The following is a 24,400-nucleotide window of genomic DNA, read 5'->3' on the forward strand; positions in this document are numbered from 1 at the left end:
TTCTCAGAGACCTAGCCTATCCCAGCTCCCAGTCACCCTCACTCAGTACTGGGACATATCCCATTTTCTTTTATTTATACAAAAATTTTCTTTTTAAATATAATTTAAGAACCCCCTTCCAAGCACCGCCGTCTGCCTCTGTTGAACAGCCCCCTTTACCACCTCCCTCCCTCCCCTCCACTCATGGACACAGCTTGAGGGTGCTGGGGGGAGGGAAGGGGAAAGGAACTGTCTGGGGCTGTGGCATTTCCAAGGCACTGTTCTAGAACATATCAATGGGTCCTTGTTCCCAACAGGAGGGTGGAAACAGGTACCCGTCAACACACAAAATCTGGACAAAGGGGAGAAAAAGGAGAAATAACAAAATAAAAACAGTAAAAATCCAGAGCCTTCAATATGAAGGCAGATGAGGGGAGGGGCACTCACAAGGGGAAAATGATTGCCTTTGGTGGTGACAGCAGCAAGTTGGGACATCAGAATCCAATGATTACATCACTGGGTCTTGACAGCCCCTTCCTGCCTCCTGGGACATTCACCACTCCCAAGTTGGCAGGCTGGTCACCCTTTCTCTTTGGTCTGCAGGAACTTGCCCACTGAAGTGGAAGGCACTTGGGGAGTGAGCCCTCTGGGAAGATGGAAGATTAGGGATTTTTTTTGCCCAGGCTTGAGGGAAAGACTCACTCTGAGTTTGGGGTTCCCCGCCTGGAGGGCAGATAATTCTTACCATCCCATATGGCACAGCTCCCCAAATCCTGGGTCTCAAAGATTACCAACTCCCAACCCCCTCAGTTCAAAGTGCAATCCAATGGGAGGCTGTGGTGGGGGGAGAGGGGCATCTCTATGAGTCCCCGCGCTCTGCCCCGGAAAGAAGGGGAGGCCATGTCTCTGGCGTGGTGAGGCCTTGGAGGTCAGAACTGCTGGGCTGGTCCTCCTGTGCCACCAGGGGCTCCTGGCTTAGCTTGGGACTTCATATGCTGCACACTGGCCAAGATTTTCTTCTGGTGTCCCGCTAGAGTGACTCCAATACGGAGAAGGTCCCTGCGGGGGGGGGGGGGGGGGGGGGGGGGGGGGGGGGGGGGGGGGGGGGGGGGGACAGAAGGCAGGCTGAGTTTAGGGACCGGCCAATCAGGAAGCCCATAGGGTGGTGATGTCAGGAGCTGCTAGGCAGAATTTAGGCACCAAGCCTCTACTTCACAGCTGCCAAAGAGGACAGAAAGAGAAAAGCCTCAGAGAAGTTAGGGGAAAGAGGCTTCAGAAACTGCTTTAGAAGAGTAAGAAATAAGGAAAGGGGCCAACAGAAAAAGAACTAGGGCATCAAGGGGGGCTTTGCCTCAAGAGAGATGTTAAGGAGAGATGGGGACCTACCTAGCCAGGCACCTTCTGAAGGGTTTTTTTTTTTTTAATTTTACATATTATTTTATTTGGTAAATTGAGGACAAGGTATTGATGTGTAGGCCATACTAGCCTCAAATGAAAAATCCTGCCTCAGCCTCCCAAGGAGCTGGGAGAACAGTGCTATACCGGTATGCCACCACCTCCTGCCTACATAAGTCTATGCCCTTTCCCCCCACTTTCAAAGCTGGAGTAAGCGAAGGCCTTGGGAGAGAATCAGAGACGGAGAAAGGGGACACTCCAAGTACAGACAGGCAAGAGAACAGTTATTTGGGAGTTGATAGAATCATAAAACCATTTAAGATCAAAGCTGGGAAGGGATTTCCAGATCTCAGTCCCGTCTTCTCCTTTTATGGGTGGGAAAAGAGAACCGGCGTTGACACATTAATGTGAGAGCCGGGTTTGGAATGTGGATAGAAACACAAAGATAGATACAGGCTGGGGATGGGAAGAGAGACGGCCCAGGGCTTTGCTACCTGGGAGAATCCGGGGTCTCAACCTCGGTCATGATTTGTTTGGTGTGCAGCCCTGGGCATGGTGCTGGACCACCAATCTAACACTCGGTCCCTGAGGCCGGACCCAGAGTCCCCAGGCACTATCTGAGTGCTGCGCCCTTCCCACTTACTCTGCAGAGATCTGGCTGACCACCTCAAAGGAGCCGAACCCAGCTGCTGCAAAACTTTCCTCGTATCTTCCCATCTTGATGGCTCGAAGCCACTCACCCACAGAGCCAAAGGCAGAGTAGTGAGGCTGCCGTTGGTCCAGGAGTGGATGTGAGGCCCTGAGTGGGGGTGATAAAGATGGAGAGAAATGCTAAGTTGGACAGCGACCACACCAGAGGGCTTTGGGAAGACCAACACAGACTAGTCCATATGTCATCAAATGGACGGATACCCCCGGCCACTTAGAAAGGCTCTTGGGTGGTGGCAGTCAGAGGTGGAGGGGGCTGTTCTCTGGGATCCTCACCCTCCATTCTCCCTGGCCACAATTTTGAGGCTAGCAGGATTCCGGATCATCTTGTCCAGAGCGCTGACCACCTGGGGGAAGCGGGGCCGGGCATTCCGGTCCTTCTGCCAACAGTCCAACATGAGCTGGTGGAGGGATGTGGGGCAGTCTGGGGGAGGGGGCAGCCGGTAGTCCTGTTCAATGGCATTGATCACCTGCGGTGATAAGGAGAAGGACAAGGTGAAGATCTGAGAGAATCATGTTGGGCTGGGAACCACAGCCACCCAATAACAGAGTGATGAGTCCTAGGTGGGTGGAGGTTGGCCCTGGCTGACAAAGCACCACCCCCCACACCGGTAGCTCCCGGGCTTCAGTCCAGAATGTAACCCTCCCAACCCTGCTCACCATCCATCCCCAAATCTAGCAATGCTACATCCCAGTCCAACTCTGTGTGTTTGTTCACGTGTATGTGTGCACATGGAGGCCAATAAAGAGTGTCTTTCTCTATGGCTCTCCAGCTTTCTTTATTCTTTATTGCTTTTATCTATTTACTTAGTTGTGGAAGCAGGGTGCATGCGTGCGTGCGTGCGTGTGTGCGTGTGTGTGTGTGTGTGTGTGTGTGTGCGCGCGCACACGCATACTCGGTAGCACAAATATAGAGGTCAGAGGACAATTTGAAGGAATCAGTTCTTTCCTCCTACTGTGTTGGTTGGCGGCAGGTGCCTTTGCCCACTGATCCATCTTCCATCTCTCCTTTTTCTGCATGCATGTGTGTGTGCATGTGTGTGTGTGTGTATATGTGCATGCTGCACGTAATAACCAGAGGAGAACATCAGCCGTCTTCCTCACTCACACTCCACCTTATATATGGAGGCAGGATCTCTCCTGTGAACCCAGAGCTAATTATCCCCGTCTAGCTTGATCAGGATCTCCTGTGGTCACCTCCCAAATGCTGGGGTCACAGGCAGGCTCCCACACCTACCTGACGTCTATGAGAGTGCTGGGGATCTGAGTTCTGATCCTCATGCTTGCATTACAAGCACGTTACCCGCTGAGCCACCTTCCCTGAGACAATGTCTCTCTGAATCTATGCTGGTGGGCCATTAAGTCCCCCTGATCTGCCTGTCTTCAACACCCCTGTACAACGGGGTCACGGATGAGCGCCTATGAATTTGGCTTTTATGTGGGTGCTAGGGATCTGAACTTGGGTCCCAGTCCCTGCAGCCAGCTCTTGGATATAAATATCACTTCCTCTTCGTGTCACCCCCCCACTATCCCCCACTCCTGTATCCAAGGCAAGAATCTCGGTATGGTCGTGGAACACTCACGTCCTGGTTGCTCATGTCCCAGTAGGGCCGTTCCCCAAAAGACATGACCTCCCACATGACAATCCCGTAGCTCCAGGCATCACTGGCAGAGGTGAACTTCCGGAAGGCAATGGCCTCAGGGGCGGTCCACCGGATGGGAATCTTTCCTCCCTGTGGAAAGAGGAGGAAAGGTGAACCCAGGCACCAGCAGGACCCAGGAGTATCTTCCCATGATGGACAGCGTTGCCTGCTTTGACGGAATCTAGACTCTTCGGAGATGAGCCTGTGGCAGTGCCTGAGAGGAATTATCTTAATGGGGTTAAACAAGGTGGGAGGACCCAGCCTAAAAGCAGGTAGTGCCGTTTCCTGGCGCGGGTCCTGGACTGAATCAACAGGACAAAGGGAGCTAAGCACAGGCCTTCCTTTCTTGTTCTGTGTCTTGACTGTGGGTGCAGTGTAACCAGCCACTTCCAGGTCCTGCCTGCCTTGGTTTTGTCACCACGCCCCGGGCTGTCCCTTGAACTGAGCTCCAAATAACCCTGTCTAAGGGTATCTTTGTCAGCATATTTTATTAGAGCCACAGGGAAAGACTAAGACATCTCCCGACTCCTGGCCCCACATCCCGAGATGATTTATAGAAACAGAGCCTCATGTGGCCCTAGCTCGGCTCCAGCTCCCACCTGCCAGGCTGGGATGACAGGCACACACCCCACATCTTTTCTCTTTCTGAGATAGGATCCAGACAGCTAGGTAGCCCAGGCTGGCCTCCATCACACGACTTTCCTTCCTCAGCCTCCTTACTGTTGGTCTCATTTCTTTCCAGGCCTCCAATCTCCTATCTCCACATCGGTTTTCTTTCTACACATCGGAAGCTGATTTCCCTCCTGCCTGCACCTACATTCTCTCCTGGGCCCAACGCTGCTAATACTTGCTGTTTCTCCAACTACCTCCCCCTGGGGCTGGAATGCTTAGCCCTGGCCCCTGGCTTACCAGGGAGCTTGTGTAGGTGGGGTCAGAAGAGTTCTCCTCCAAGAATCTGGAGAGGCCAAAGTCGGAGACCTTGCAAACTAGGTTGCTGTTGACCAGGATGTTACGAGCGGCCAGATCTCGGTGGACGTAGCTCATCTCAGCCAGGTACCGCATGCCTGAGGCAATCCCCCTCAGCATACCCACCAGCTGGATGACCGTGAACTGCCCGTCATTCAGCTGAAGAAGAGAAAGGGGGAAAGGCTTGTTTAGGATAAATCACCCACAATTTATCCTCGCCACTCCGTTCACCGCGCCTGTCACTCAAATACCCATTTCAGCCCACCTAGAAGGCAGCTCAGTTCTCTCAGGCAGTCCTACTTACTAAATTCTGGATATTCTAACACAGTTTCTCATAATACCTTATATTTTGTTTTTTGCATTTTGGAGACAAAGCCTTGCTTTTAGCCCTGGATGAACCGGAATTTATGGTAATCCTATATCAATATCCCAAACTCTGAGATTACAGGTATGAACCACCTTGCCTCCTGGTTTTTGTTTTATTTATTTTGGCTGGGGTGTGGCTCAGTGGTAGAGCCCCTGCCTAGAATCCCCCAGTGAGGGGCTGGGGTGTGGCTCAGTGGTAGAGCCCCTGCCTAGAATCCCCCAGTGAGGGGCTGGGGTGTGGCTCAGAGGTAGAGCCCCTGCCTAGAATCCGTCAATAAGAAGCTGAGTGCAAGGCTCGGCAATAGAGAACATGTAAAGCATACATGAGACCTTGGTTGGAATCTCTAGTTATGTACAAAAATATATCAATCAATCACTGAATCACTGTTGAAGACCTGGTTTGATTTTTTTCATGTCTGAAACTATTAACTTTTTTTTGAAGGTAGAGTCTTGCTATATCATTTAGTCTCAGCTGGCCTAGAATTGGCTTTGTATCACCAGGCTGGCTTAAACTCACAAGCCTCCTGCCTCAGTTTCTCCAGTGCCATGACTGCAGGCATGAATTCCGCTTTGCCCTGGTTTCTGATTCCAGCTCTCGCTGTCCCCCCTCCCCACCAAACAGTGCACGGCGGCTGTGGAAGGGGCAGGGTGGCTCACCCGGAGGAAGGAGTCCAGCGCTCCATTCTCCATGAATTCCGTGAGGATCATGACCGGCACGCTGTTGGTGACCACACCCTCAAGGCGGATGATATTGGGGTGCTCGAACTGGCCCATGATGGAGGCCTCACTCAGGAACTCACGCCTCTGCCGCTCCGTGTAACCACCCTTCAGGGTCTTGATGGCCACACAGCTCTCCTTCTTCCCTGGTGCCTTCAGCCGACCCCGGCACACCTCGCCAAACTCACCTTCAGCAAGAACACGGAGGGTCAGTTCTCCTCCCATCCTGACCTGTCTGTTTCATCTCCATTGCCTAGGCTTCTGCCTTTGTGTGTGCGTGTGTGTGTGTGTGCATGTGTGTGTGTGTGTGTATGCGTGCTTGGTTGCACAGGTTCCTGCGGGTGTATGTATGTGATGGAGGACAGAGGTTGATAGAGACCGTAAGTCAGCACCTGATATTTCTTCTACCTCTATCTTTTCTTTCTTTTTAAATTATATTTTATGGCCGTGCGTGTGTGTGAACAAATGTGTGAAGGTCAGAGGACAATCTCAGTAATTAGTTCTCTCCTGCTTGGATGTCATACACAGGTAACCCTCGACTGTAGCCACCTTTATCTCCTGAGCCATCTTGTATCCCTGGCCAGTCTGGAACTTGCTACGTAGACCAGGCTGGCCTCAAACCCGGTGAGTGGGCTGCCTCTGAGGCCTCCCAAGGTCTAAGATTAAACACATGTGACACCACACCCAGAAATCCTCCTCGGTTTTTGAGAGAAGGTCTCTCTCTCTCTCATTGAACCCAGAGCTCATCAGTTTGTCTAGGCTGACTGGCCAATGAGCACTGGCGATCCACCTGTCCATGGGTCCGTCCTGTCCCGTTCACCCCCCTCTCCCACTCCCAAACTGGGATTACAGGCATGTGCCGCTGTCCCTAGGTATTTCATGTGGGCCTGGGGATCAAACGCGGGTTATCACGTGTGCATGGCAGGCGCTCTACCAACTGAGCCCGCTCCCCCGCGCCCCGACTTGCTCCTCTTACCTGCACCAATCACCTCTTCAATCTTGACATAGGAGACATCGATCTCTTTGGCAAATTCCCTCACTGCCTCGTTAGGGTCTTCATAAGTAAAGGGATCAATGTAGACCTTTGTACCTAAGGAGTCACAGGGGATCCCATTAGCCAGGAAGCCAATTCCTCGGGACTGTAATGCCCTGTTAGGTCCCAGCCCCTTTCCCCTGCTGTGGCCCACTTACCGTGCCCGATGAGATACTGCCCATGTTTGTCCGCGTACTCAGCCTCCCTCCCGTTGCCCTGTTTCCTATAACCGGGAGAAAAGAAGGAAAGAGCAAAGTGAGCTCTATATCTCTGTATATATTCTCACAGAGAATGAGACTCCAACTGGCCAGTGGGGAGGGAGACTGAAGTGAGGGGGGTCGCCTAAAACCATCAGAAAACTCAGACATTTACATTACCATTCATAACAGTAACAAAATTACAGTTACAAAGTAGCAAAGAAAAGAATGTTATGGTTGGGGGTCACCACCACAGGAGGGACTGTATTAAAGGGTCACAGCATTAGGGAGGCTGAGAACCACTGCTCTAGGGTGTGTGGGTAGGTAACAGCCCACAGGGAGTTTATAGGCCAGCGTCTTTACCTGAGACAGAGGACAGCAATGACAACGACCACCAGGACCAGGACCACACCCACAACGGCAGTTCCTGCAATCAGGGCCAGCTGCTCCCGCCAGCTCTCACTCTCTGCAGGAGAAGAGGTCAGGTAAAGCCCCGAGTCCCTGATTCCCTAACCCCAGCTTCAAGCAATGGTCTGAGGTCTCCTGAGAGCAGACCCCAGCCCAGGACGACAAGCCGAGTGAGCAGTGAGCTCAGACCGTGGACAACGGAGAAAGTGTCCAAGCTTTGTTTGCCAGAGATGTTCGGATAATTTTGGTTGGTGTGTGTGTGTGTGTGTGTGTGTGTGTGTGTGTGCGTGCACGTGTATTTGATCATTCATGCGCTGGGTATGCATTTGGAGGGCATCACATACGACCTGTATGTGTGTTCTGGGATCCGAACTCAAGTCCTCATGTGTTCACGGCAGGTGCATTACTGACTGAGCCATCTCCCCGGCCAGGGACACGTTGATTTTGTTTTATGTTCTGGTGTCCTCTAAGAAAAAATTCTCAGCCAGGCAGTCGTGGCACACGCCTTTAATCCCAGCACTCAGGAGGCAGAGGCAGGCGGATCTCTGTGTATACAAGGCCAGCCTGGTCTACAAAGTGAGTTCCAGGGCAGCCAAAGCTATAGTAAAACCCTATCTCAGAAAATAAATTAATAATAATAATAAATCCCATTTGAGTAAGAGTCCAAAGGTGGAAATTAGGCAGGACGGTAGCACACACATGTAACCCCATTCAGGAGACTGAGGCAGGAGGACAGAGTTCAACACCAGCTTGGGCTATAATAGCTAGTTCTGGGTCAGCCTGGGCAACAGAGCAAAACTCAATCGCAAAATAAAAATAAGGGCTGGGGACATTGCTCAGTGGTAGAGTCTGGTGTAGCATACAGAATGGTCTTGGAGTCCATCAGCACGAAGAAAGCTAAGACAAAAGTGATGGTCCATGCCTGTGACCCCATCATTCAAGAGGCTGAGGCAGGGGGATTGCCTGTGCCATACAATGAGACCCTTGTCTCTAGAAGAAAGAAACAAGGGCCTGGAGAGATGGTTCAGCGGCTAAGGAGCACCAGCAGGTTCATCCAGAGGACCTGGGTTCCTTTCCCAGCGTCCACATGGGGGAGCTCAAATATCTCTAACTCCAGCTCCCAGGGATCCAGCGCCCTCTTCTGGCCTTCACGTGTACTGCAGATACACAGTGCACAGCCGTACGTGCAGGCCAAGCTTGCTGGTCCACTCCTGTAACCTCCGGCACTTGGAAAGCAGAAGCAGGAGAACTGCTAAAACCTTGAGCCCAGCCTTGCGAGTTCTAGAACATTTCCATGGCTACCTAGCAAGACCTTATCTCAAAAAACACAAAGGGAGATAGGAAGAAATGAGCTGTTTAAAAATGTCTGGCGTTAGTGGGGTGTACTGGTGCACACCTTCAACCCCAGCACTGGGGAGGCAGAGGCAAAGGGATCTATGTGAGTTTGGGGCTAGCCTGGTCTACATAGTGAGCTTCAGAGTGAGATGTCTCATAGGTCAATAAACGAATAAATAAATAACTTGGAAAATCATGGGTCTAACATGTTAAAAGCACAAGCTGCCTTATTTTTACCTCAGAATTCTATGATAAAGGGTGGATGATTTTTCTCGTCTTGGAAGAAAGAACTGGGGCTCACAAGTCAACCTACTGCAGAGAACAAACAGCCCCGATGACTTCACAATCAAGGCCTATGCCATCTTTGCTGACCAGACCTTATCACTGAAGGAAATGACTTTGGGGACACTGAGCTCAGACCTGCCTGGTCAGGGCGGGTGGAGGAGGGGGGCGGTGAGGGGGCAATGATCCCAGTTAACTTACCATCCAGTTGTGTCTGACTGTGATGCTCTTGGCCGAAGGGGCCGTAGCCAGCCTCGGAGCGTGCGCGAACCTGGACCAGGTAGCTGGCTCCCCGCTTCAGCCCCAGGAGCTCAGCTCGGTTTTCTGATGTCTTCAGGAAACGTACACTGCTGGGGCCCTCTGCACCCTGTCGAGGAAGCAGAAGGATAGGTCATGAGATATTCACCTTTCTCTGATATTTGTTCCCACTTTCTTCCCTTGTGTGGCATCACTAATCCTTCTAGCAGCTTTACACCACTGAGCCACACCTCAGCCCCTCACTGGGGGATTCTAGGCAGGGGCTCTACCTCTGAGCCACACCCCAGCCCCTCACTGGGGGATTCTAGGCAGGGGCTCTACCTCTGAGCCACGCCCCTCAACTCCCCCACTGCAGACTCTAGACAAGCATTCTACTGCTGAGCCACTCTGACAACCCTTTGCAGCATTCCTCTGTGCCTGGCAGTATAATAACTATTTTACAGATGAGGATAACTGAGGCCCAGTTAATAAACAGTCAACCTGAAACTGATGTCTCCCGATCAGGTATCCCGGCTGAACCAGCACCCACTACTCCCTTCACCGGGGCCGAGACTGGTCTCACCTTCTCATGATACTTGACCTCGTAGTCCAGCACAGCCCCACTGGGTGCTCTGGGGACATCCCAGGACAGGATCAGGCTGCTGGGCGACGACCGAGTCACCCGGATATCAGACACTGCAGGAGGTACTGCAAGAGAAAGAAACCCAGCGTGCCCTACTGCAAAGTCTAGCAATTCCTTCCTCCAGTTCTTCCCCTACCCGCGCCCCCCCCCCCATGGATGCTGGGAGAGGCAGTCAAGGGCCCTGCACATTCTACCTCCACCAGCTAGAACTAGTTTCCTCTTCCAAATGTTAAAGGAATTCCTTTGGAGGAGCTGGAGATGGTTCCATGGTTAAAAGTTCTTCTTACTGCTCTTGCAGAGGACCTAGGTTCAGTTCCCAGCCCCCACATCCAGTAGCTCACAGCAGCCTGCAACTGTTGTATCAAGGGACCCAACACCCTCTCCTGTCCTCTTTGGGCACCTCGTCATATGTGGCTCTCACAAATATAGAAATAAATACATCTTTTAAAAAATTTCCAAGCACGGCAATGGTGGCGCACGCCTTTGATTCCAGCACTCAGAAGGCAGAGGCAGGTGGAGCTCTGTGAGTTCAAGGCCAGCCTGGTTTGCAAAGAGAGTTTCAAAAACAGCCAGGACTGTTATGGAGAAATCCTGTCTCAAAAAAACAAAAACAAACCAAAAGGTAAAAGAACAGTAACTGTGGCACTGGGAAGGTGGGAAGGGGGGAAGGTGGGAAGGGGGGAAGGTGGGAAGGGGGGAAGGTGGGAGGGTTGGAAGGGGGGAAGGGAGGTAGGGCGGAGGGAAGGCGGGAAGGTGGGAGGGAAGGCGGGAAGGTGGCCCACTAAGTAGATTGCCTAGTCCAGGAGTTTGGATCCCCAGCACCCAGTTAGATGCTCAACAGGCATCTCAGTTTCCTGAATCTCAGAGCACAGAGGCAGAGACAGGGGAATACCCCAGCAGGGTGGCTAGCTAGATCAGCCAAATCAGTGGAGACTGATGAAGGAACTCACCCAAGTCAGCCTTAGGCCTCTGGTGCATATGTGCACATGTACACACACACACACATCACACAACACACACAGAGATTCCTTTTGATCCCCTCTACCCTCAGCCTTCTGACATCTCTCACCCCATCACCCCGAATTCCTGACTCCCTCCCTCTATGGTCATTTGAATGTGACTGGTCTCCACAGGCTCATATATTTTAACGTTTGGTACCCAGCTGGTGGAAGTGCTTCGGAAGGCTTAGAATGTGTGGCCCTGTTGGAGAGGCCCACTGGGGGTGGGCTTTGAAATTTCAAAAAATCGCAAGCCAATTCTGGTTAGTTCAATTCTCTTCCTCTGCCTCATGCTTATGAATCAAGATGTGAGCTCTCAGCTGCTTCTCCAGTGCCATGACTGCCTTACCGCCATGCTCCACGCCACAGTGACCATGGACTCTATCCCTCCAGAGCTATGAGCCACAAATTAAATGCTTTCTTTTAGCCTTGGTCTCTCTCCTGTTTGTTTGTTTGGTTTTCGTTTCCTAAGACAGGGTTTCACTGTGTAGCCCTGGCTGTCCTAGAACTCACTCTTTTAGGCCAGGCTGTCCTAGGATTCAGAGATCCACCTACCTCTGGGGTGCTGGGATTAAAGGTGTGCACCTCACCACCATCGCCTGGCTTGGCCACGATCTATTTATATCAAGATATACTTTCTCTCTCTTTGAGACAGTCTCAAGTAGCTCAGACGGGCCTTGAACCACTGGTCTTCCTGTCTCCGTCTCCCGAGTACTGGGATTATAAGTGTGTCACCCTTCTTTCTGTTCCCCTTTCAGATTTATTAGAGCGCAGCAGCCACACGGTTTCATTACGGCATTCCCATAGGAACACATCACTTCTTAAGGTCGTGATCTTCTGCTGCTGGATCTCTCGGACTAGCTAAGGACAACCTCGACCTTCTGATTTTCCCTGCTTCCACTTCCTATGCTGGTTTATGTGCCGAGGCAGATCTGTTTAACTAGGGCCTCCGGCATGCTCACCATCTCTCCCATACGTCCCCATTCTTACCCTCACGGTCAGTGGTGACATTGACAGGCTCAAACGGAACTGGCCCGGAGGCCAATGCAGACACGCCATTCAGAGCAGCAACCTCAAAGGTATAGGTGACATCAGGACGCAGCCCTCGGACTACCACCGAGGGCTCGACCAGGTCCCGAGGGCCAGGGTCAAAGGTCAGATCGCCCCCACAGGGCAAGCAGGAGCCCCCAGCACGGCACTCTCGGCAGCGGACAGCGTAAGTGAGGTCTTCTCGGCCTCCGGACTCAAGGGGGGCACTCCATTCCAGGTGCAGGGAGGAACCGTTTAGATGGGGAACCACACTTCTCGGTGCAGAGGGTGGGGCTATGGGGAAAAAAAAGAGAATCAGGAAGAGGGTAGGAGGGGACCACCCTAAAGGACAGTCTCACTAATCTGAAATGTTCAAGGTGAGTTTGAGGCTGGGAAGCATGGGGGCTGTGATGGGTTAGTTTTGACAACTCGACACAACCTCAAATCACCTGGGAAAAGTCTCCATGAGGGACTGTCTGCATTGAGTTAGCCTATGGACGTGTCTTAAATAAGGTATGTGCTATGGGAGGGCCCAGCCCACTGTGGGCAAAATCATTCCCTACGCAGGGGTCCCAGAACTGTGTAAGAGTGCAGGAATCGATCTGAGCAGTCAGTATAAGCAAGCACGGGCACATTCCTATCTCTCTGTCCTCCACTGTGGATATGTGGCTGGCTGTTCCTGCCTTGAGGACCCACACTGATGGACTAGGATCTGGAATTTAGCTGACTGAATAAACTCCCTCCTCTCCTAAAGTGTGTCTTATCTGGATGTTTGATCACAGGAATGGAAAACTAGATCAGGGACCATGGGGAGAGCCTACTCTAGGAGTTCACACTCTCTCCCCGAAATGACCCAATGTCCTTCACCCCAGGACAACAGAAACTTACTAGTGCAAGGTGAACTACGTGGGTCCGACCGGGCCCGATAATACCCAATGCGGCACAGGCAGACGGTGGACCCGATGTTGTTAGAGTGGCTGTTGGCTGGGCATGGCTGGCACGGCTCCTCTCCTACTTGAGGCTTGAAGGTGCCCTGGCCACAGGCTGAAGGAGAGAGAGCACATGTGTCTATCGAAAACAACACCCTGAAGACCACAGAGATGGCTCAGTGGTTAAGAACACTGGCTGCTCTTCCCAGGGGACCTGGGTTCAGTTCCCACATGGTACCTTACAGCCAACATCCCAGGGCATCCAGTGCCCACACCGGACCTCCGAAGGCATCAGGCACACACACAGGACACAGACATCCATGCAGGCAAAACATTCATACACATAAAATGGAGTTTGGAAAATATTTAAAAGCTTAAAAAAGAATCTTCCAACTCCAAAGCAAAAACCAAGCCTGCACACAGAGCTAAGGAATGAATGAGGGACCTGGCCAATAAGAGGAAAAGGGGGACCACTCCCCCTAGAACAGGAGTCCTTACCCTTCCCAACCCTAGCGTTGGCAGTCTGGTGAAGCCCTCTTGTGATTTTAATTAACGTATAGACAGCATCTTATACATCCCAGCCTGACCTCAGACTCCATGCATTGCTGAGGGTGACCTTGAACCTCTGATTGTCAGTCTCTGCCTCCCACGTGCTGGGATTACAGGCAAGTGTGCACCAGTTTACTCGGTGGAGGGGATGGAAACCATGGCTCTGTGCCTGCTAAGCCAGCACTCTACCAACTTCTCATCCGTCAGGATAATTTTGAATATCCCAACACATAGGACTGACAGACAAAGCAGGAGATCCAAAATCCACATAAAGCATCAAGAAAGCGCATGTGAGCGGCACCATATACTTTTCTCATTCACCAAAATACAAAATAAAGCTGGATGTTTTGTCCCATCCTGTCATTACAGTATTTGGAAGCCAGAGGCAAGGGAACGACTGCAAGATCAAGGCCAGCCTGGGCTACATAGGAAGACCCCGTTTCTCAAAAACGAAATCCAGGGACTAGAAAGATGGCTCAGAGGTTAAAAGCATTTGTTGCTCTTGCAGAGGACCTGAGTTCAGTTCCCAGCAGTCTGAAACTCCTGCTCCAGGAGTTATCTGATACCTCACCTACGCATAACTATACGTATACACCTAATTTAAAATATAAATCTTTTCAAATTATTAAACAAAATAAAATAAAACAAGGTGTAGGCTAGGCATGGTGATACTCTCAGGAGGTTATGGCAGGAGAATCCACAGAGTTGGAAGGCAGCCTTCACTATAAATGAAAACCTTATCTCAGGACAAAAATAAAAACCACAAACAAACAAAACACCAGGAGAAGCAGTGGCTGGCCTTAGGATCTCAGGACCTGCCGCTGAAGTCCTGAGCAGAGACAATGTTTCAGCTTGTTGCTGCACCCAGAAGCGACTCTGCAGAGTCTTGTTTTTAGGGTGCTCTGTAAAACCTCAGATCCCAATCCAAAGGCTGGGACGTCGCCAACATTCCGAACGCAATGACTGGCTAATTTTAGTTGGACATTTGTGAAAATAAAGTCATTTACGGGACTGCGAGCTGGCTCAAGGGGTGAAGGCGCTTGCCACTCGTGACGTGATTGAATGCCTGCAAGTTGGCCTCTGACCTCTGACCACACAAGTGCCTTGGCAGCACAAGTCACCCTCCCCAACAAACACACACAGAATGGGCAAATCTCTAAACAAAACCAAACAAATGAGTAAGGGAATATGAGGGCCTGAGTTTGAATGACCAGCACCTACATTTAAAAAATAATCATAAATACATTACAACAAAACCAAGTCACCACTGCCAAAAATCAACTAAAAGGCCGAGGACACAGAGCTTGCCTCGCATGCGCAATAAATGAGAGGAAACTCCCAACAAATAGAATGGAGAACATAAAGAAGTCCTTTTCCTCAGCCCACAGAGGTATTCCAGCTGCTCACGATAGTCGGACCTCCCAGTCCGCCTCCAGGCGGGGTCCAGAAAGCAGAGGAGGTGGGCTGGGTGGGCGGGGTTAGCGGCCGGGTCAAGAGGAAGAGCTCCAACCGCGGCTTGAGCTTCTTTCCCAGCTCCAGTAACTGAGTGTCCAGGAAGTGGGGTGTGCTCAGAATGGGGGATCTTAAGGGCTGGATGCGGGTGTCTGCTGCCAAGCCCGAGGATGGGTCTGGTCCCCGGGACCCACATGGTGGATGAGAGGCTCACGGACTCCAGCAAGTTGTCCTCTGACCCCTACAGCCTCCCAACCAACCAACCAACCAACCAACCAACCAACCAACCACCTCATCAATCAACGGAATTATCAAAATTCTAAACACTATTTCCTACCACACTAAGAATAAAACCTGAAGTTTAAAATAAAAAAAAGCCCCAAAGCTTAAAACGAGACCGAGACCCAGATGAGCCGCATGACAGCCCCACGCGAGACAGGAAAGCTTCGTGGGTGGTCCCATGCTCACCTCGGCATACTTTGTTGCCCTCGGTGGCCTCGTACCCCGCCGCGCAGCTGCAGCCGGTGATGGGCTGCTCAGCCCACTGGCCATCTTCGCGGCAGTAGAGGCTGGGGCTGGGGCTGGCGGTAGGGACAGCATTAGCCACACAGCTACCAGCCACAGGCACCACGAGCTCCCGAGGCACGGTCTCTGGGAAGTAGGTTAAGTTCATGGTCAGCCGGGAGCACTTCTTGTAGAAGAGGTGCAGGGAGAGCAAGGCCATGCAGGCTCCTTGGTCCTGGAAAGCCAGGTAGAAGCCGGCTTTGCTGAGTGGACCCAGGCGAAGCGTCTTGATGTTAACTTTCCCTGTTGCTTCAGCCCCAGGGCGCTTCCGGGTCAGATGCTCGGCAGCCACCGTGTCCACCTGCCAAGAGAAGCTTGGTTCACCACCACTGTCCCGATTCCTGGATCTGGTAGACTATCTTCACAGAGCCCTTCAGTGATCTCAGCTCCTGATCAAGAACATTCTTCCTTTCTTCCATGATATGTAATATATACATACATTCTCTCTCTCTCTCTCTCTCTCTCTCTCTCTCTCTCTCTTTCTCGTTTTTCGAGACAGGTTTCTCTGTGTATCTCCTGTAGCCCTGGCTGTCTCTGTCCTAGAACTCACTCTGCAGGCCAGGCTGGCCCGAACTCACAAAGTTCCACCGGCCTCTGCCTCACTGAGTGCTGGGATTAAAGGCGTGCGCCACCATTGCCCAGCTTATGCGGTCTCTTGTAGTTCAGGCTGGTCTCAAACTTGCTGTGTAGCCGAGGACGACCCTGCACTTCTGCTCCTCCTGCTCCACCCGCCAAGAGCCAGGATGACAGGCAGATGTCACTACTGATTTATGCGATGCCCCGGATGCAGCCCCGGACGCAGCCCCGGCTTGTGACTGTCAAGCAAGCACTCTACTAAGTGAGCTACTTCGCAGCCCAATACGCACTCGTCAGCTGTGTCCTGTCACAATTACCCATCATTCACTTGTCTATGAATATTCATGGTACCTGGCACCGTGACCTCAGCTCCAGGGAGGAACGGGAGCCACAGAAGTGACAGGCAGATGACGGTGGAGCAGAAGCCAGGACAAGGACAGACGTCGGCTCTGGACACATAGGTCACTCCAGATGCTGACATCCCATGGGAAATCAACAGCTGATGCTGGGCGGAGATTTATAAACATTCGTCTCCCAGGGGCGGATGTAGCTCAGTTGGTAGAGGGCTACGTAGCATGTAGGAGGCCCTGGGGTCAATCTCTAACACACACCTGCAAACCCAGTCCTGGGGTGCTTGGGGCAGGAGGACCAGTAGTTTCTGGTAACCCTTGGCTAGATAGAGAATTTGAGGCCAGCCTGAGCTATACATGAGAACTCATCTTAAAAACCAAACAGGGGCTAGAGAGCCGGCTCAGCAGTCATGGGTACTTGCTGCTCTTGATGAGGACCCAAGTTCGATTCTTAACACCCAAACGGTAGATCACAACTATCTGTAATTCCAGTGCCAAGAGATATGATGTCCTCTTCTGGCCTCTGTGGGCCCCAGGCGTATGTGCAGGCAAACACTCACATGCATAATATAAAAATACATAAATCCTTTAAAAAAAATCTTAACAAAACAAACCTGGACATGCTGGTGCCTGCCTTATCCCTCCTTCCAAGAGGCAGGAAGACAGAGCTCTGAGTTCAAGGCTAGCATAACTACATAGTGAGAGACCGTACCTCAAAAAACAAAACAAAACAAGACAGAGAGAGAGAAAAAAAGAAAGAAAAGAAAAAGGGAAAAAGAAAAAAAAGAAACAAACAAAAAGGAAAAAGAAAAGAAAGGAAAACAAAAACCATGAAATTTGGAGAGAGCGCAGAAGAGCCATCATTGCTTTGACAGGGGACCCAAGGCCTAAGACCCACAGGGTGGCTCACAACCATCTTTAACTCCAGTTCCAAGAATCCAACACCCTCTTCTGTCCTCCTCAGGCAAACACACCCACAATGGTGCACATAAATATACGCAGGCAAAAGTTCCACACATACAGAATAAAATTAATAAATCTAATTAAAATTACATATTTTTATTTTTATATCATGTGCACTAGTGTTTTGCCTGCATGCACATCTGTGCGAGGGTGCCAGATCTTGGGAGTTACAGACAGTTGTGAGCTGCGATGTGGGTGCTGGGAACTGAGAACCCGGGTCCTCTGGAAGAGCAGCCAGTGCTGCTAACGGCTGAGCCATTTCTCCAGCCCCCTAATAAAAAATTTAAAACTAACAACCACAAGAGGTTGGTAAGCTGGCTTGGGAGGTAAAGGGATTTCCAGCAAGAAAAATGGTCTGAGCTCCATCCCCAGGACCCGGGAAGGAGAGGTCCAGCTCCTGTCAGCGGTCTCTGACTGCCCTCCGGTTCTGGCCCTGCGGCACAGTCAGGCAGGCACCGAATAAATAAATAAACAAAACCCACATACGTGTACATACACACACACACACACATACATACATACACACATACATTCATACATACATGTACAAATTTTGAAACCTGTCAAGTATGGTGCCATCCACCTACAATCCCAACACTTGGGAGGTAGAGGCAGGAGGATCAGGTGTGGGAGGTTTGTCGGGGGTTTCTTGTACCCTTAAAACTTAGGCTTCGCAACCCTGTTCTGGGCTAGCACATCAGAGGGGCTGAATCCGAGGATCACTTTGTGTCCAGCATTTTCAAGGCCAGTTGGGGCAGGACAGCAATACGTCAGCTTTAGGGAGGCAAGGTATGGCTGGTGCTGGAAACAGGGATTTACAAGACGAGACTGGACAGATGGCTCGGTGGTTAAGAGCACCTGTTGTTCTTATAGAGGACTTGGGTTCGATTCCCAGGACCTACATGGCAGTTCACAGCCATCAGTAATTCCTGTTCCAGGATACACATGATATACAGATATACACTGGAACAAAACACTCATGCACACCAAATAAAATTTTAAACTATTAGCCGGGCGATGGTGGCGCACGCCTTTAACCCCAGCACTTGAGAGGTAGTGGCAGGCGGATCTCTGTGAGTTCGAGACCAGCCTGGTCTACAGAGCTAGTTCCAGGACAGACTCCAAAACCACAGAGAAACCCTGTCTCGAAAAAAAAAAATTTCAAATATTTAAAAAAAAAAAGGCATAGTGGCACATGCCTTTAAACCCAGTTTTTCAGAGGCAGAGGCCGGTGGATCTCTCTGAGTCCAAAGCCAGTCTGGTCTGCAGAGTTCCAAGGCAGCCAGAGCTACATAGGGAGACTGTCTCAACAGACAACAAAGAGCAGACCAGCTCATTAAAAAGTCAGCCAGGAGCCAAGTACAATGGCACACACCTATAACCCCAGCACTCGGGAGGTGTAGACAAGGGGGATCAGGAGCTCAAGGCCAGCCTCAGCTGCCTATCGAATCTGAAGCCAGCCTGGGCTACCTGAGGCCTTGTCTCAAAGACAAAATGAAGAAAGGAAACAAGAAGACAGGGGAGGGGTTTGTGTGGAGGGCCTAGGAGGAAGACACCAGCAAGAGGCAGCAGCGGCGCTGATCTGGTGCTGTGGAAGGGCCTGATACTGGCAGAGTTGTGAGCAGCGGGTAAGTGTGGCCACGCCCTCCCCACACAGGCAGAGAGGCGGTGTCCCTGTCCTCTTCCCTCCCTAGACTTAAACCTGCTGCTTCTAGCCCCCGGCGACTCTGCCAAAGGCCCCAGAGAGGCTGTTGAAGCCCACGGGCGTACCTTGATGTAGGGGTTCTCCATCCAGGCTGGCGTGTGGGCCGTGGCGGTATCAGCTTCGCTCTCGTAGTAGAAAACGGTGAATGTCTCCTTGCAGGAGCGACTGGCCCGCGGCAGGGACAGACACTCCATCATGGTGAAGCGCAGCGTGGCATACACGTGGACGGCACCTCGCCTTGGGACCCAGCCAGTGCGCAGCCAGTGTGCCTGGCCCCCTGGCCGCTTCATGTCACACACTTCATAGGTACGGACACTGTGCTGTTCCTCATCCAGGCCGCTCAGCTCCTCCCACTGCAGAGACAGGGACGGTCAGACAGGGACTCTAACTGGAGTTGTTGGAGCGGCTACAGGAAGCGAGTATCTTCCTTACAACCTCCTGCCTCAGTTTCCCTCCTGGATCAACAGAGATCCAGCTCTTACCTGGCCCTCCGTCTGAGGGTAAGTCACCCACTTCAGGTCCGCGGTTTCCAGTTTGGTATTCAGCAGGGTCTCTAAGACAGAGAAAAAGTCAGCTCTTTAGGGAGGTGTGGGAAAGAGGTGGGGCCAGCAGCTTGCTGGAAACAAACAGGAATGGTATGGAGTGGGTTGTGTTTCTAGTTCCAAGGTGGGCTCGGGATACAAGGAGGTGGCAAAATTTATTTCCTCAGGCCAAAGAGATAAAGATGCTAACCACCAAGGCCACCAAGTCTGCAGACCTGAGTTTGATTTTGGGGACCCGCAGGGTGGAAGGAGAGAGCCAACTCTCACAAGTTGTCCTCCGGCTGCCACACAGGTGCCATGGCACAAGAACACTCTTAAACCGGGTGGTGCTGCACTCGGGAGGCAGAGGCAGGCGGATCTCTGTGAGTTTGAGGCCAGCCTGGTCTACAAGAGCTAGTTCCAGGACATGTTCCAAAGCTACAGAGAAACCCTGTCTCGAAAAATCAAAAAATCAAAAAAAAAAAAAAGAACAAAAACTATTTAACTCCTTTCTCTCTCTTCCCCACATAAAGAAATCACGTGTGTGCGTGTGTGTGTGTGTGTGTGTGTGTGTGATTATGCACACACGCGTTCTGAGGATCCAAAGTAGGTTGTTAAGCCTGGAGGCACCATTCCCAGATGGATCACCATCCCACTGCCCTTAGATTCATGCCTCCTGCTCCCAGCACCAACTCCACTAGCAGCAATTGGTAGGCACTGGACTGCCTCTAGGGATTCTGAGATCTAGGCTTCCCGGGAGACTGTGCCCAGCAGGACGAGGGGAACCCGTGCTGAGAGGTTAAAAGTCCACCACTCAGGAAGTCTGAAGAAGGTAGCTCTTGGGCTGGACCTCAGCATTTGCCAGAGGGGTTGGGGGCGCGGCTCCTTGTTTAGTGTGCTTCATCCCCAGCATCACAAAAAGAGCGGAGGTCAACCAGGCCTTTAATCCCAGCAGAGGCAGAGGCAGATGGATCTCTGAGTTCGAGGCCAACCCAGTATACAGAGAAACCCTGTCTAAAAAGACAAAAACAAAGAACCAAAAAAAAAAAAAAAAAGAAGAAGAAAGAGGGGGCTGGAGAGATGGCTCAGAGGTTAGGAGCACTGCCTGTTCTTCCAAAGGTCCTGAGTTCAATTCCCAGCAACCACATGATGGCTCACAACCATCTGTAATGGGGTCTGGTGCAGAATACAGTATATGTAATAAATAAATAAATTAAAAAAAAAGAAGAAGAAAGAAAGGGAGAGAGGAGAGAGAAAGAAAAAAAGGAAGGAAGGAAGGAAGGAAGGAAGGAAGGAAGGAAGGAAGGAAGGAAGAAAAAAGGAAAGCGAAACCACTGGGCATGGTAGCACATTTCTGTAATCCCAGGATTTGGGAGGTGGAGACAGAAAGACCAAGAGTTCGAGACCAGGCTCCACTACGTAGTGAATTTGTAGCTGGTATGAATGACATGAAATCTTGTTTAAAAACAAAAACCAGGACATCCCCGGCTGGGCCTTGCCCCTTGGGGCAAGGGGCTGCTGGCCCAGGCCATGGTTCCCTACAGGCAAGCCTGTCTCGGCTCCTCATTCCCTCTCTTTCGTGCCAAAATTGGCTTGCGTCCCAACTTTAGTCCTCTTCCCAGGCCCCACCCCCTTTTCACACCAGACACCCCAGTTCTCCTTCAAGGTGGTGCCCTAGCCTGAGGCACAGCACCTCCCCCATTTGCCACCATCTGAGGAGTAAGTTCTGAAAGCCTGGACTCTTGGGTTACCACCCCGGCTCCTGCAGAGGCCTCACCACATCTGGAGCTGGTTAGGAAAAAGAAAGGAGGGGATTTTAGGGGTGTGTGGGGGAGTGGGGGTTATGAACACACCTGACAGGGCTCTGGGATCACTTGTGGGGAGGGGACAGGGTGCTGACCAAGTAAGGGATTAGGAGAAGTGCAGAAGCCTCTGGCTATACAAAGAGGGAAGGGAGGGTTAGGGAATTCCCTGAAGCGCTTAGGGCAACCTGGCGGGGGGGGGGGGGGGGGGGGGGGGGGGGGGGGGGGAGGGGGGGGGGGGGGGGGGGGGGGGGGGGGGGGAGGGGCGCGAGCAGAAGTCAGAGAACCACATTTGGGTATTGAGAGTGGGCCCCCAGGGGAGCCAGCAGAACACCTGGGACCAGGTCCCGCCCTCCCCTTTGGGGCTGCAAGAGAAAAGGGGTGACGGGAAGATAGGGTGGATGAGGAGATGTCCATGGGTGCAGGGGCAGGCAGAAGCCCGACCAGCTGGAGGCGAAGCCCAGGGGCCCTCGGTGGGTGGCAGGAGCCAGCAGAGCACATCGGGGACAGGATGCCAGGGTTCTGGGAAGGGGGTGGATAGAGGCCTAACACTCCACCCTCCATTGTTCCAGCCTGGATAGTGTTTTCCTGTCTCCAATTTACACACTGTCTGTGCTACAGGCTTGCTCTTCAGCCTGCTGAGCTGAGCTCAGACTCACTTTCGCCATCTCAGACCACATCTCCCCCAGGTCACTACAGCCTCTGGGTTCCCCACTACAGCCTCTGGGTTCCCCACTACAGCCTCTGGGTTCCCCACTACAGCCTCTGGGTTCCCCACCCACCCTCACCCCCAGCCCACCTCGGCTGTACGCTCAACTCCTTTTCCAGGTCCCCCAGGGTGGCCTCTCAGTTTACACCTGGGGTGGGGGGGACGTGGCCTTGGTTGATAAACTACTTTAATATTTCTAAAGCTCCGGTCTTTCCATTTGTATAAATGGGGTGGGGAGGGGAGATCTGGCTCAAGCCGGGCCATCAAAAGTGAAAAGGACAGTAAAACCGATGCCCTTGGCACAGCTGGCAGGAGGGCTTGAGAAACACCCAGGTAACACACGTGAGAAGGGGCATTTCCTGTTGGCATCTTTCTTTCCCTCCCGACACACTTCACGGATTTTCGGCCCGTTTGACTTCCTCCTCTCCAGGCCCCCCCCCAAGCCTTCCCTCACCCCCTCCCTATTCTCACACTTTGATCAGCCAGAACAGCACTGCCCAGCCTAGAAGGAGCAGGATTCTCCAAGTGCCTTTGAATCCTTCCCTTCGGCAACTCCCCTCCCCATTCCCGTAGCCCACTCCTCATAGACCCCTTTGATTCTAAGCAGCAAGGGAGGTTGTGGGGGAGCCAAATTCATTGAAAGGAGATTAGGGAAGAAGGGAAGGGGGGTTTTACAGGTCCTGGGCAGCCCCAAGGGGGAATGAGAAGTGAGAGGCCCACAGATCTTCAAGAGGCATTTGGAGAGGAATATAGGGAGGGGAAAAAAGCCCCAGAAATCTGAGGCCGACTAGGAGGTGGCCAGCTGGGGTGAATTAGGGCAACACAAGCCAGCGTTAGGCAGTTTCTGCGGGCTTGCACAGCTGGAAGAAAGCCACGGGCTTGGGAAAAGTTTAGGACTAAATGGCATTCAAAAGGTTGGAGTACAGGCTGGAGGAAAACAAAAAAAAAGGGGGGGGACCTGCACGAGGTCAGCCGCCTGGCTAACCTTTGGCGTTTGAGTGGGGCTGCAGATGGGGCCACCCGTGACTAGGGTGTGGGGTTGTAGGATCCAGGTGTGAATGCTAGGGATTTGGCGGTGGGGGTCGTTTTATGGCCTAGCTGGGGTCTGCCCATTCTGCAAGTGCCCCTCCAGGAACTTTTCCCCGGAGTTTGGCCAGAGGTGGAGGATGGATAGAAACTTTCGGGATAGTTTTGAATATTAGGGTGGGCAGGAAAAGGAAGGCTGCCAAGGGCCTTTGGCATCAGGACAGAGAGTTCAGAAGACTGGGTATGGGAAGATCCCCGGTCTCAGCTCTCGACTCCATCTCTTTCCCAAACAAAAGAAAAACCCCACTCCCCGCCAGGCCGCCTCTTCCCCCGCCCCCTCTCGTTCTAGCACTATTGGTCCGAAGTGTTTAGGGGTGCCAGAGTTGGAATAAGGAGAGACCAGCTTCTTCACTCCGAGGCACAACTTTGGGAACTCCAAGAATAGGGGGCCCCCCAAGTAATCTCACCTTCTAAAGCGGTGGCGAGGGACGCCCAGCACAGCAGCGCTCTGAGCTCCATGGCGCCGCTTCACTTTGGCTGAATACGATCCGAGTTTGGGGGGCCCTGGCCCCCCCAGGTCTGACCCTCCCTTGGGCGGATGCACCCCGACTCTGCTGCTGAAACTTTCCGTCGGGGGCCTCTCAGCGATGGCCCATGCGGGCGCGCCGGGCACCCGTGCTCAGGTGCGGCCCCCACGTCCCCGCCGCAGCGCGCGCGCGCGGGGAGGCCAGTCTTGAGGGGGGACGTCCTGGCAGTGGCCGTCGCTGGGCGGGCGGAGATCGGGACGTGGCTGAGAGTTAGGGGTCCCTCCGGGGCTTCGGGGGTCCCGCCCTGGCTGACTGGGGTGGGCCGATTGCTCGCGGTCTCTCTCGCTCCCTGGAGTGGTTGGTGGCTCACGCGCCGGCCGGGCTGAGTGCGCGGGTCGCGGTAGAGGAGGGTGGAAGCCAAAGTGGGGACCGAGCAGGAGGGAGGGAGACAGGCTGGGCCGGGGCTGGGCTGAGACTGGGCCGGGAGGCGCCTGGCCTAGGAGGGAGGGGCGCACGGGAGGCGGAGACAGTCCCGAGTCGGCGTCGCCCTCCCCATCTCCCTACACCCTGGAGCCCAGGCTTCGACGGTGGGGGGGGGGGAGCGGGGGAGCTGATTGGCTCTATGTTGCTGAATAATTCATGAGGGGGGGGGCGCGCCCGAACTGAGTCTGTCGGGAAGTTAGGAGAAAGTTTGCAAGAGGGGGGAGGGGCGGCATGCGTGTAACTCCGGGACTGTCCAGGGGTGTTGGGTGACCCGTGCGTGCTACCCGATTGTGCGTGTTGGGGGGCCG

General features: G+C 52.6%; 1 protein-coding gene across 2 annotated transcripts; it reads right to left on the reverse strand.

The window, feature by feature from the left end:
* Window positions 1-49: 49 nt before the first annotated feature.
* Window positions 50-24,102, reverse strand: Ephb4 (EPH receptor B4). 2 transcript variants are annotated; one of them, XM_050131143.1, is made up of 17 exons: window positions 23,550-24,102; window positions 19,507-19,577; window positions 19,090-19,377; window positions 15,335-15,731; window positions 12,825-12,980; window positions 11,898-12,230; window positions 9,850-10,001; window positions 9,231-9,396; window positions 7,368-7,470; window positions 6,966-7,030; window positions 6,751-6,864; window positions 5,715-5,962; window positions 4,635-4,850; window positions 3,666-3,815; window positions 2,359-2,552; window positions 2,018-2,173; window positions 50-1,038 (listed from the first exon to the last, which is right to left on the reverse strand). In XM_050131143.1, exons 1-17 carry the CDS (start codon window positions 23,599-23,601, stop codon window positions 909-911), a joined length of 2,991 nt encoding a protein of 996 aa, XP_049987100.1. In that variant the 5' UTR covers window positions 23,602-24,102; the 3' UTR covers window positions 50-908. The 2 variants fall into 2 exon arrangements, with proteins under 2 accessions (XP_049987100.1, XP_049987101.1); XM_050131144.1 differs by having other exon boundaries at window positions 9,850-9,974; window positions 23,550-24,101.
* Window positions 24,103-24,400: the final 298 nt, after the last annotated feature.

The sequence above is a fragment of the Alexandromys fortis genome, unplaced genomic scaffold (assembly GCF_014885135.2).
Source record: "Alexandromys fortis isolate MF-2015 unplaced genomic scaffold, M_Fortis_MF-2015_v1.1 scaffold_370, whole genome shotgun sequence".
NCBI classification, from domain to species: domain Eukaryota; kingdom Metazoa; phylum Chordata; class Mammalia; order Rodentia; family Cricetidae; genus Alexandromys; species Alexandromys fortis.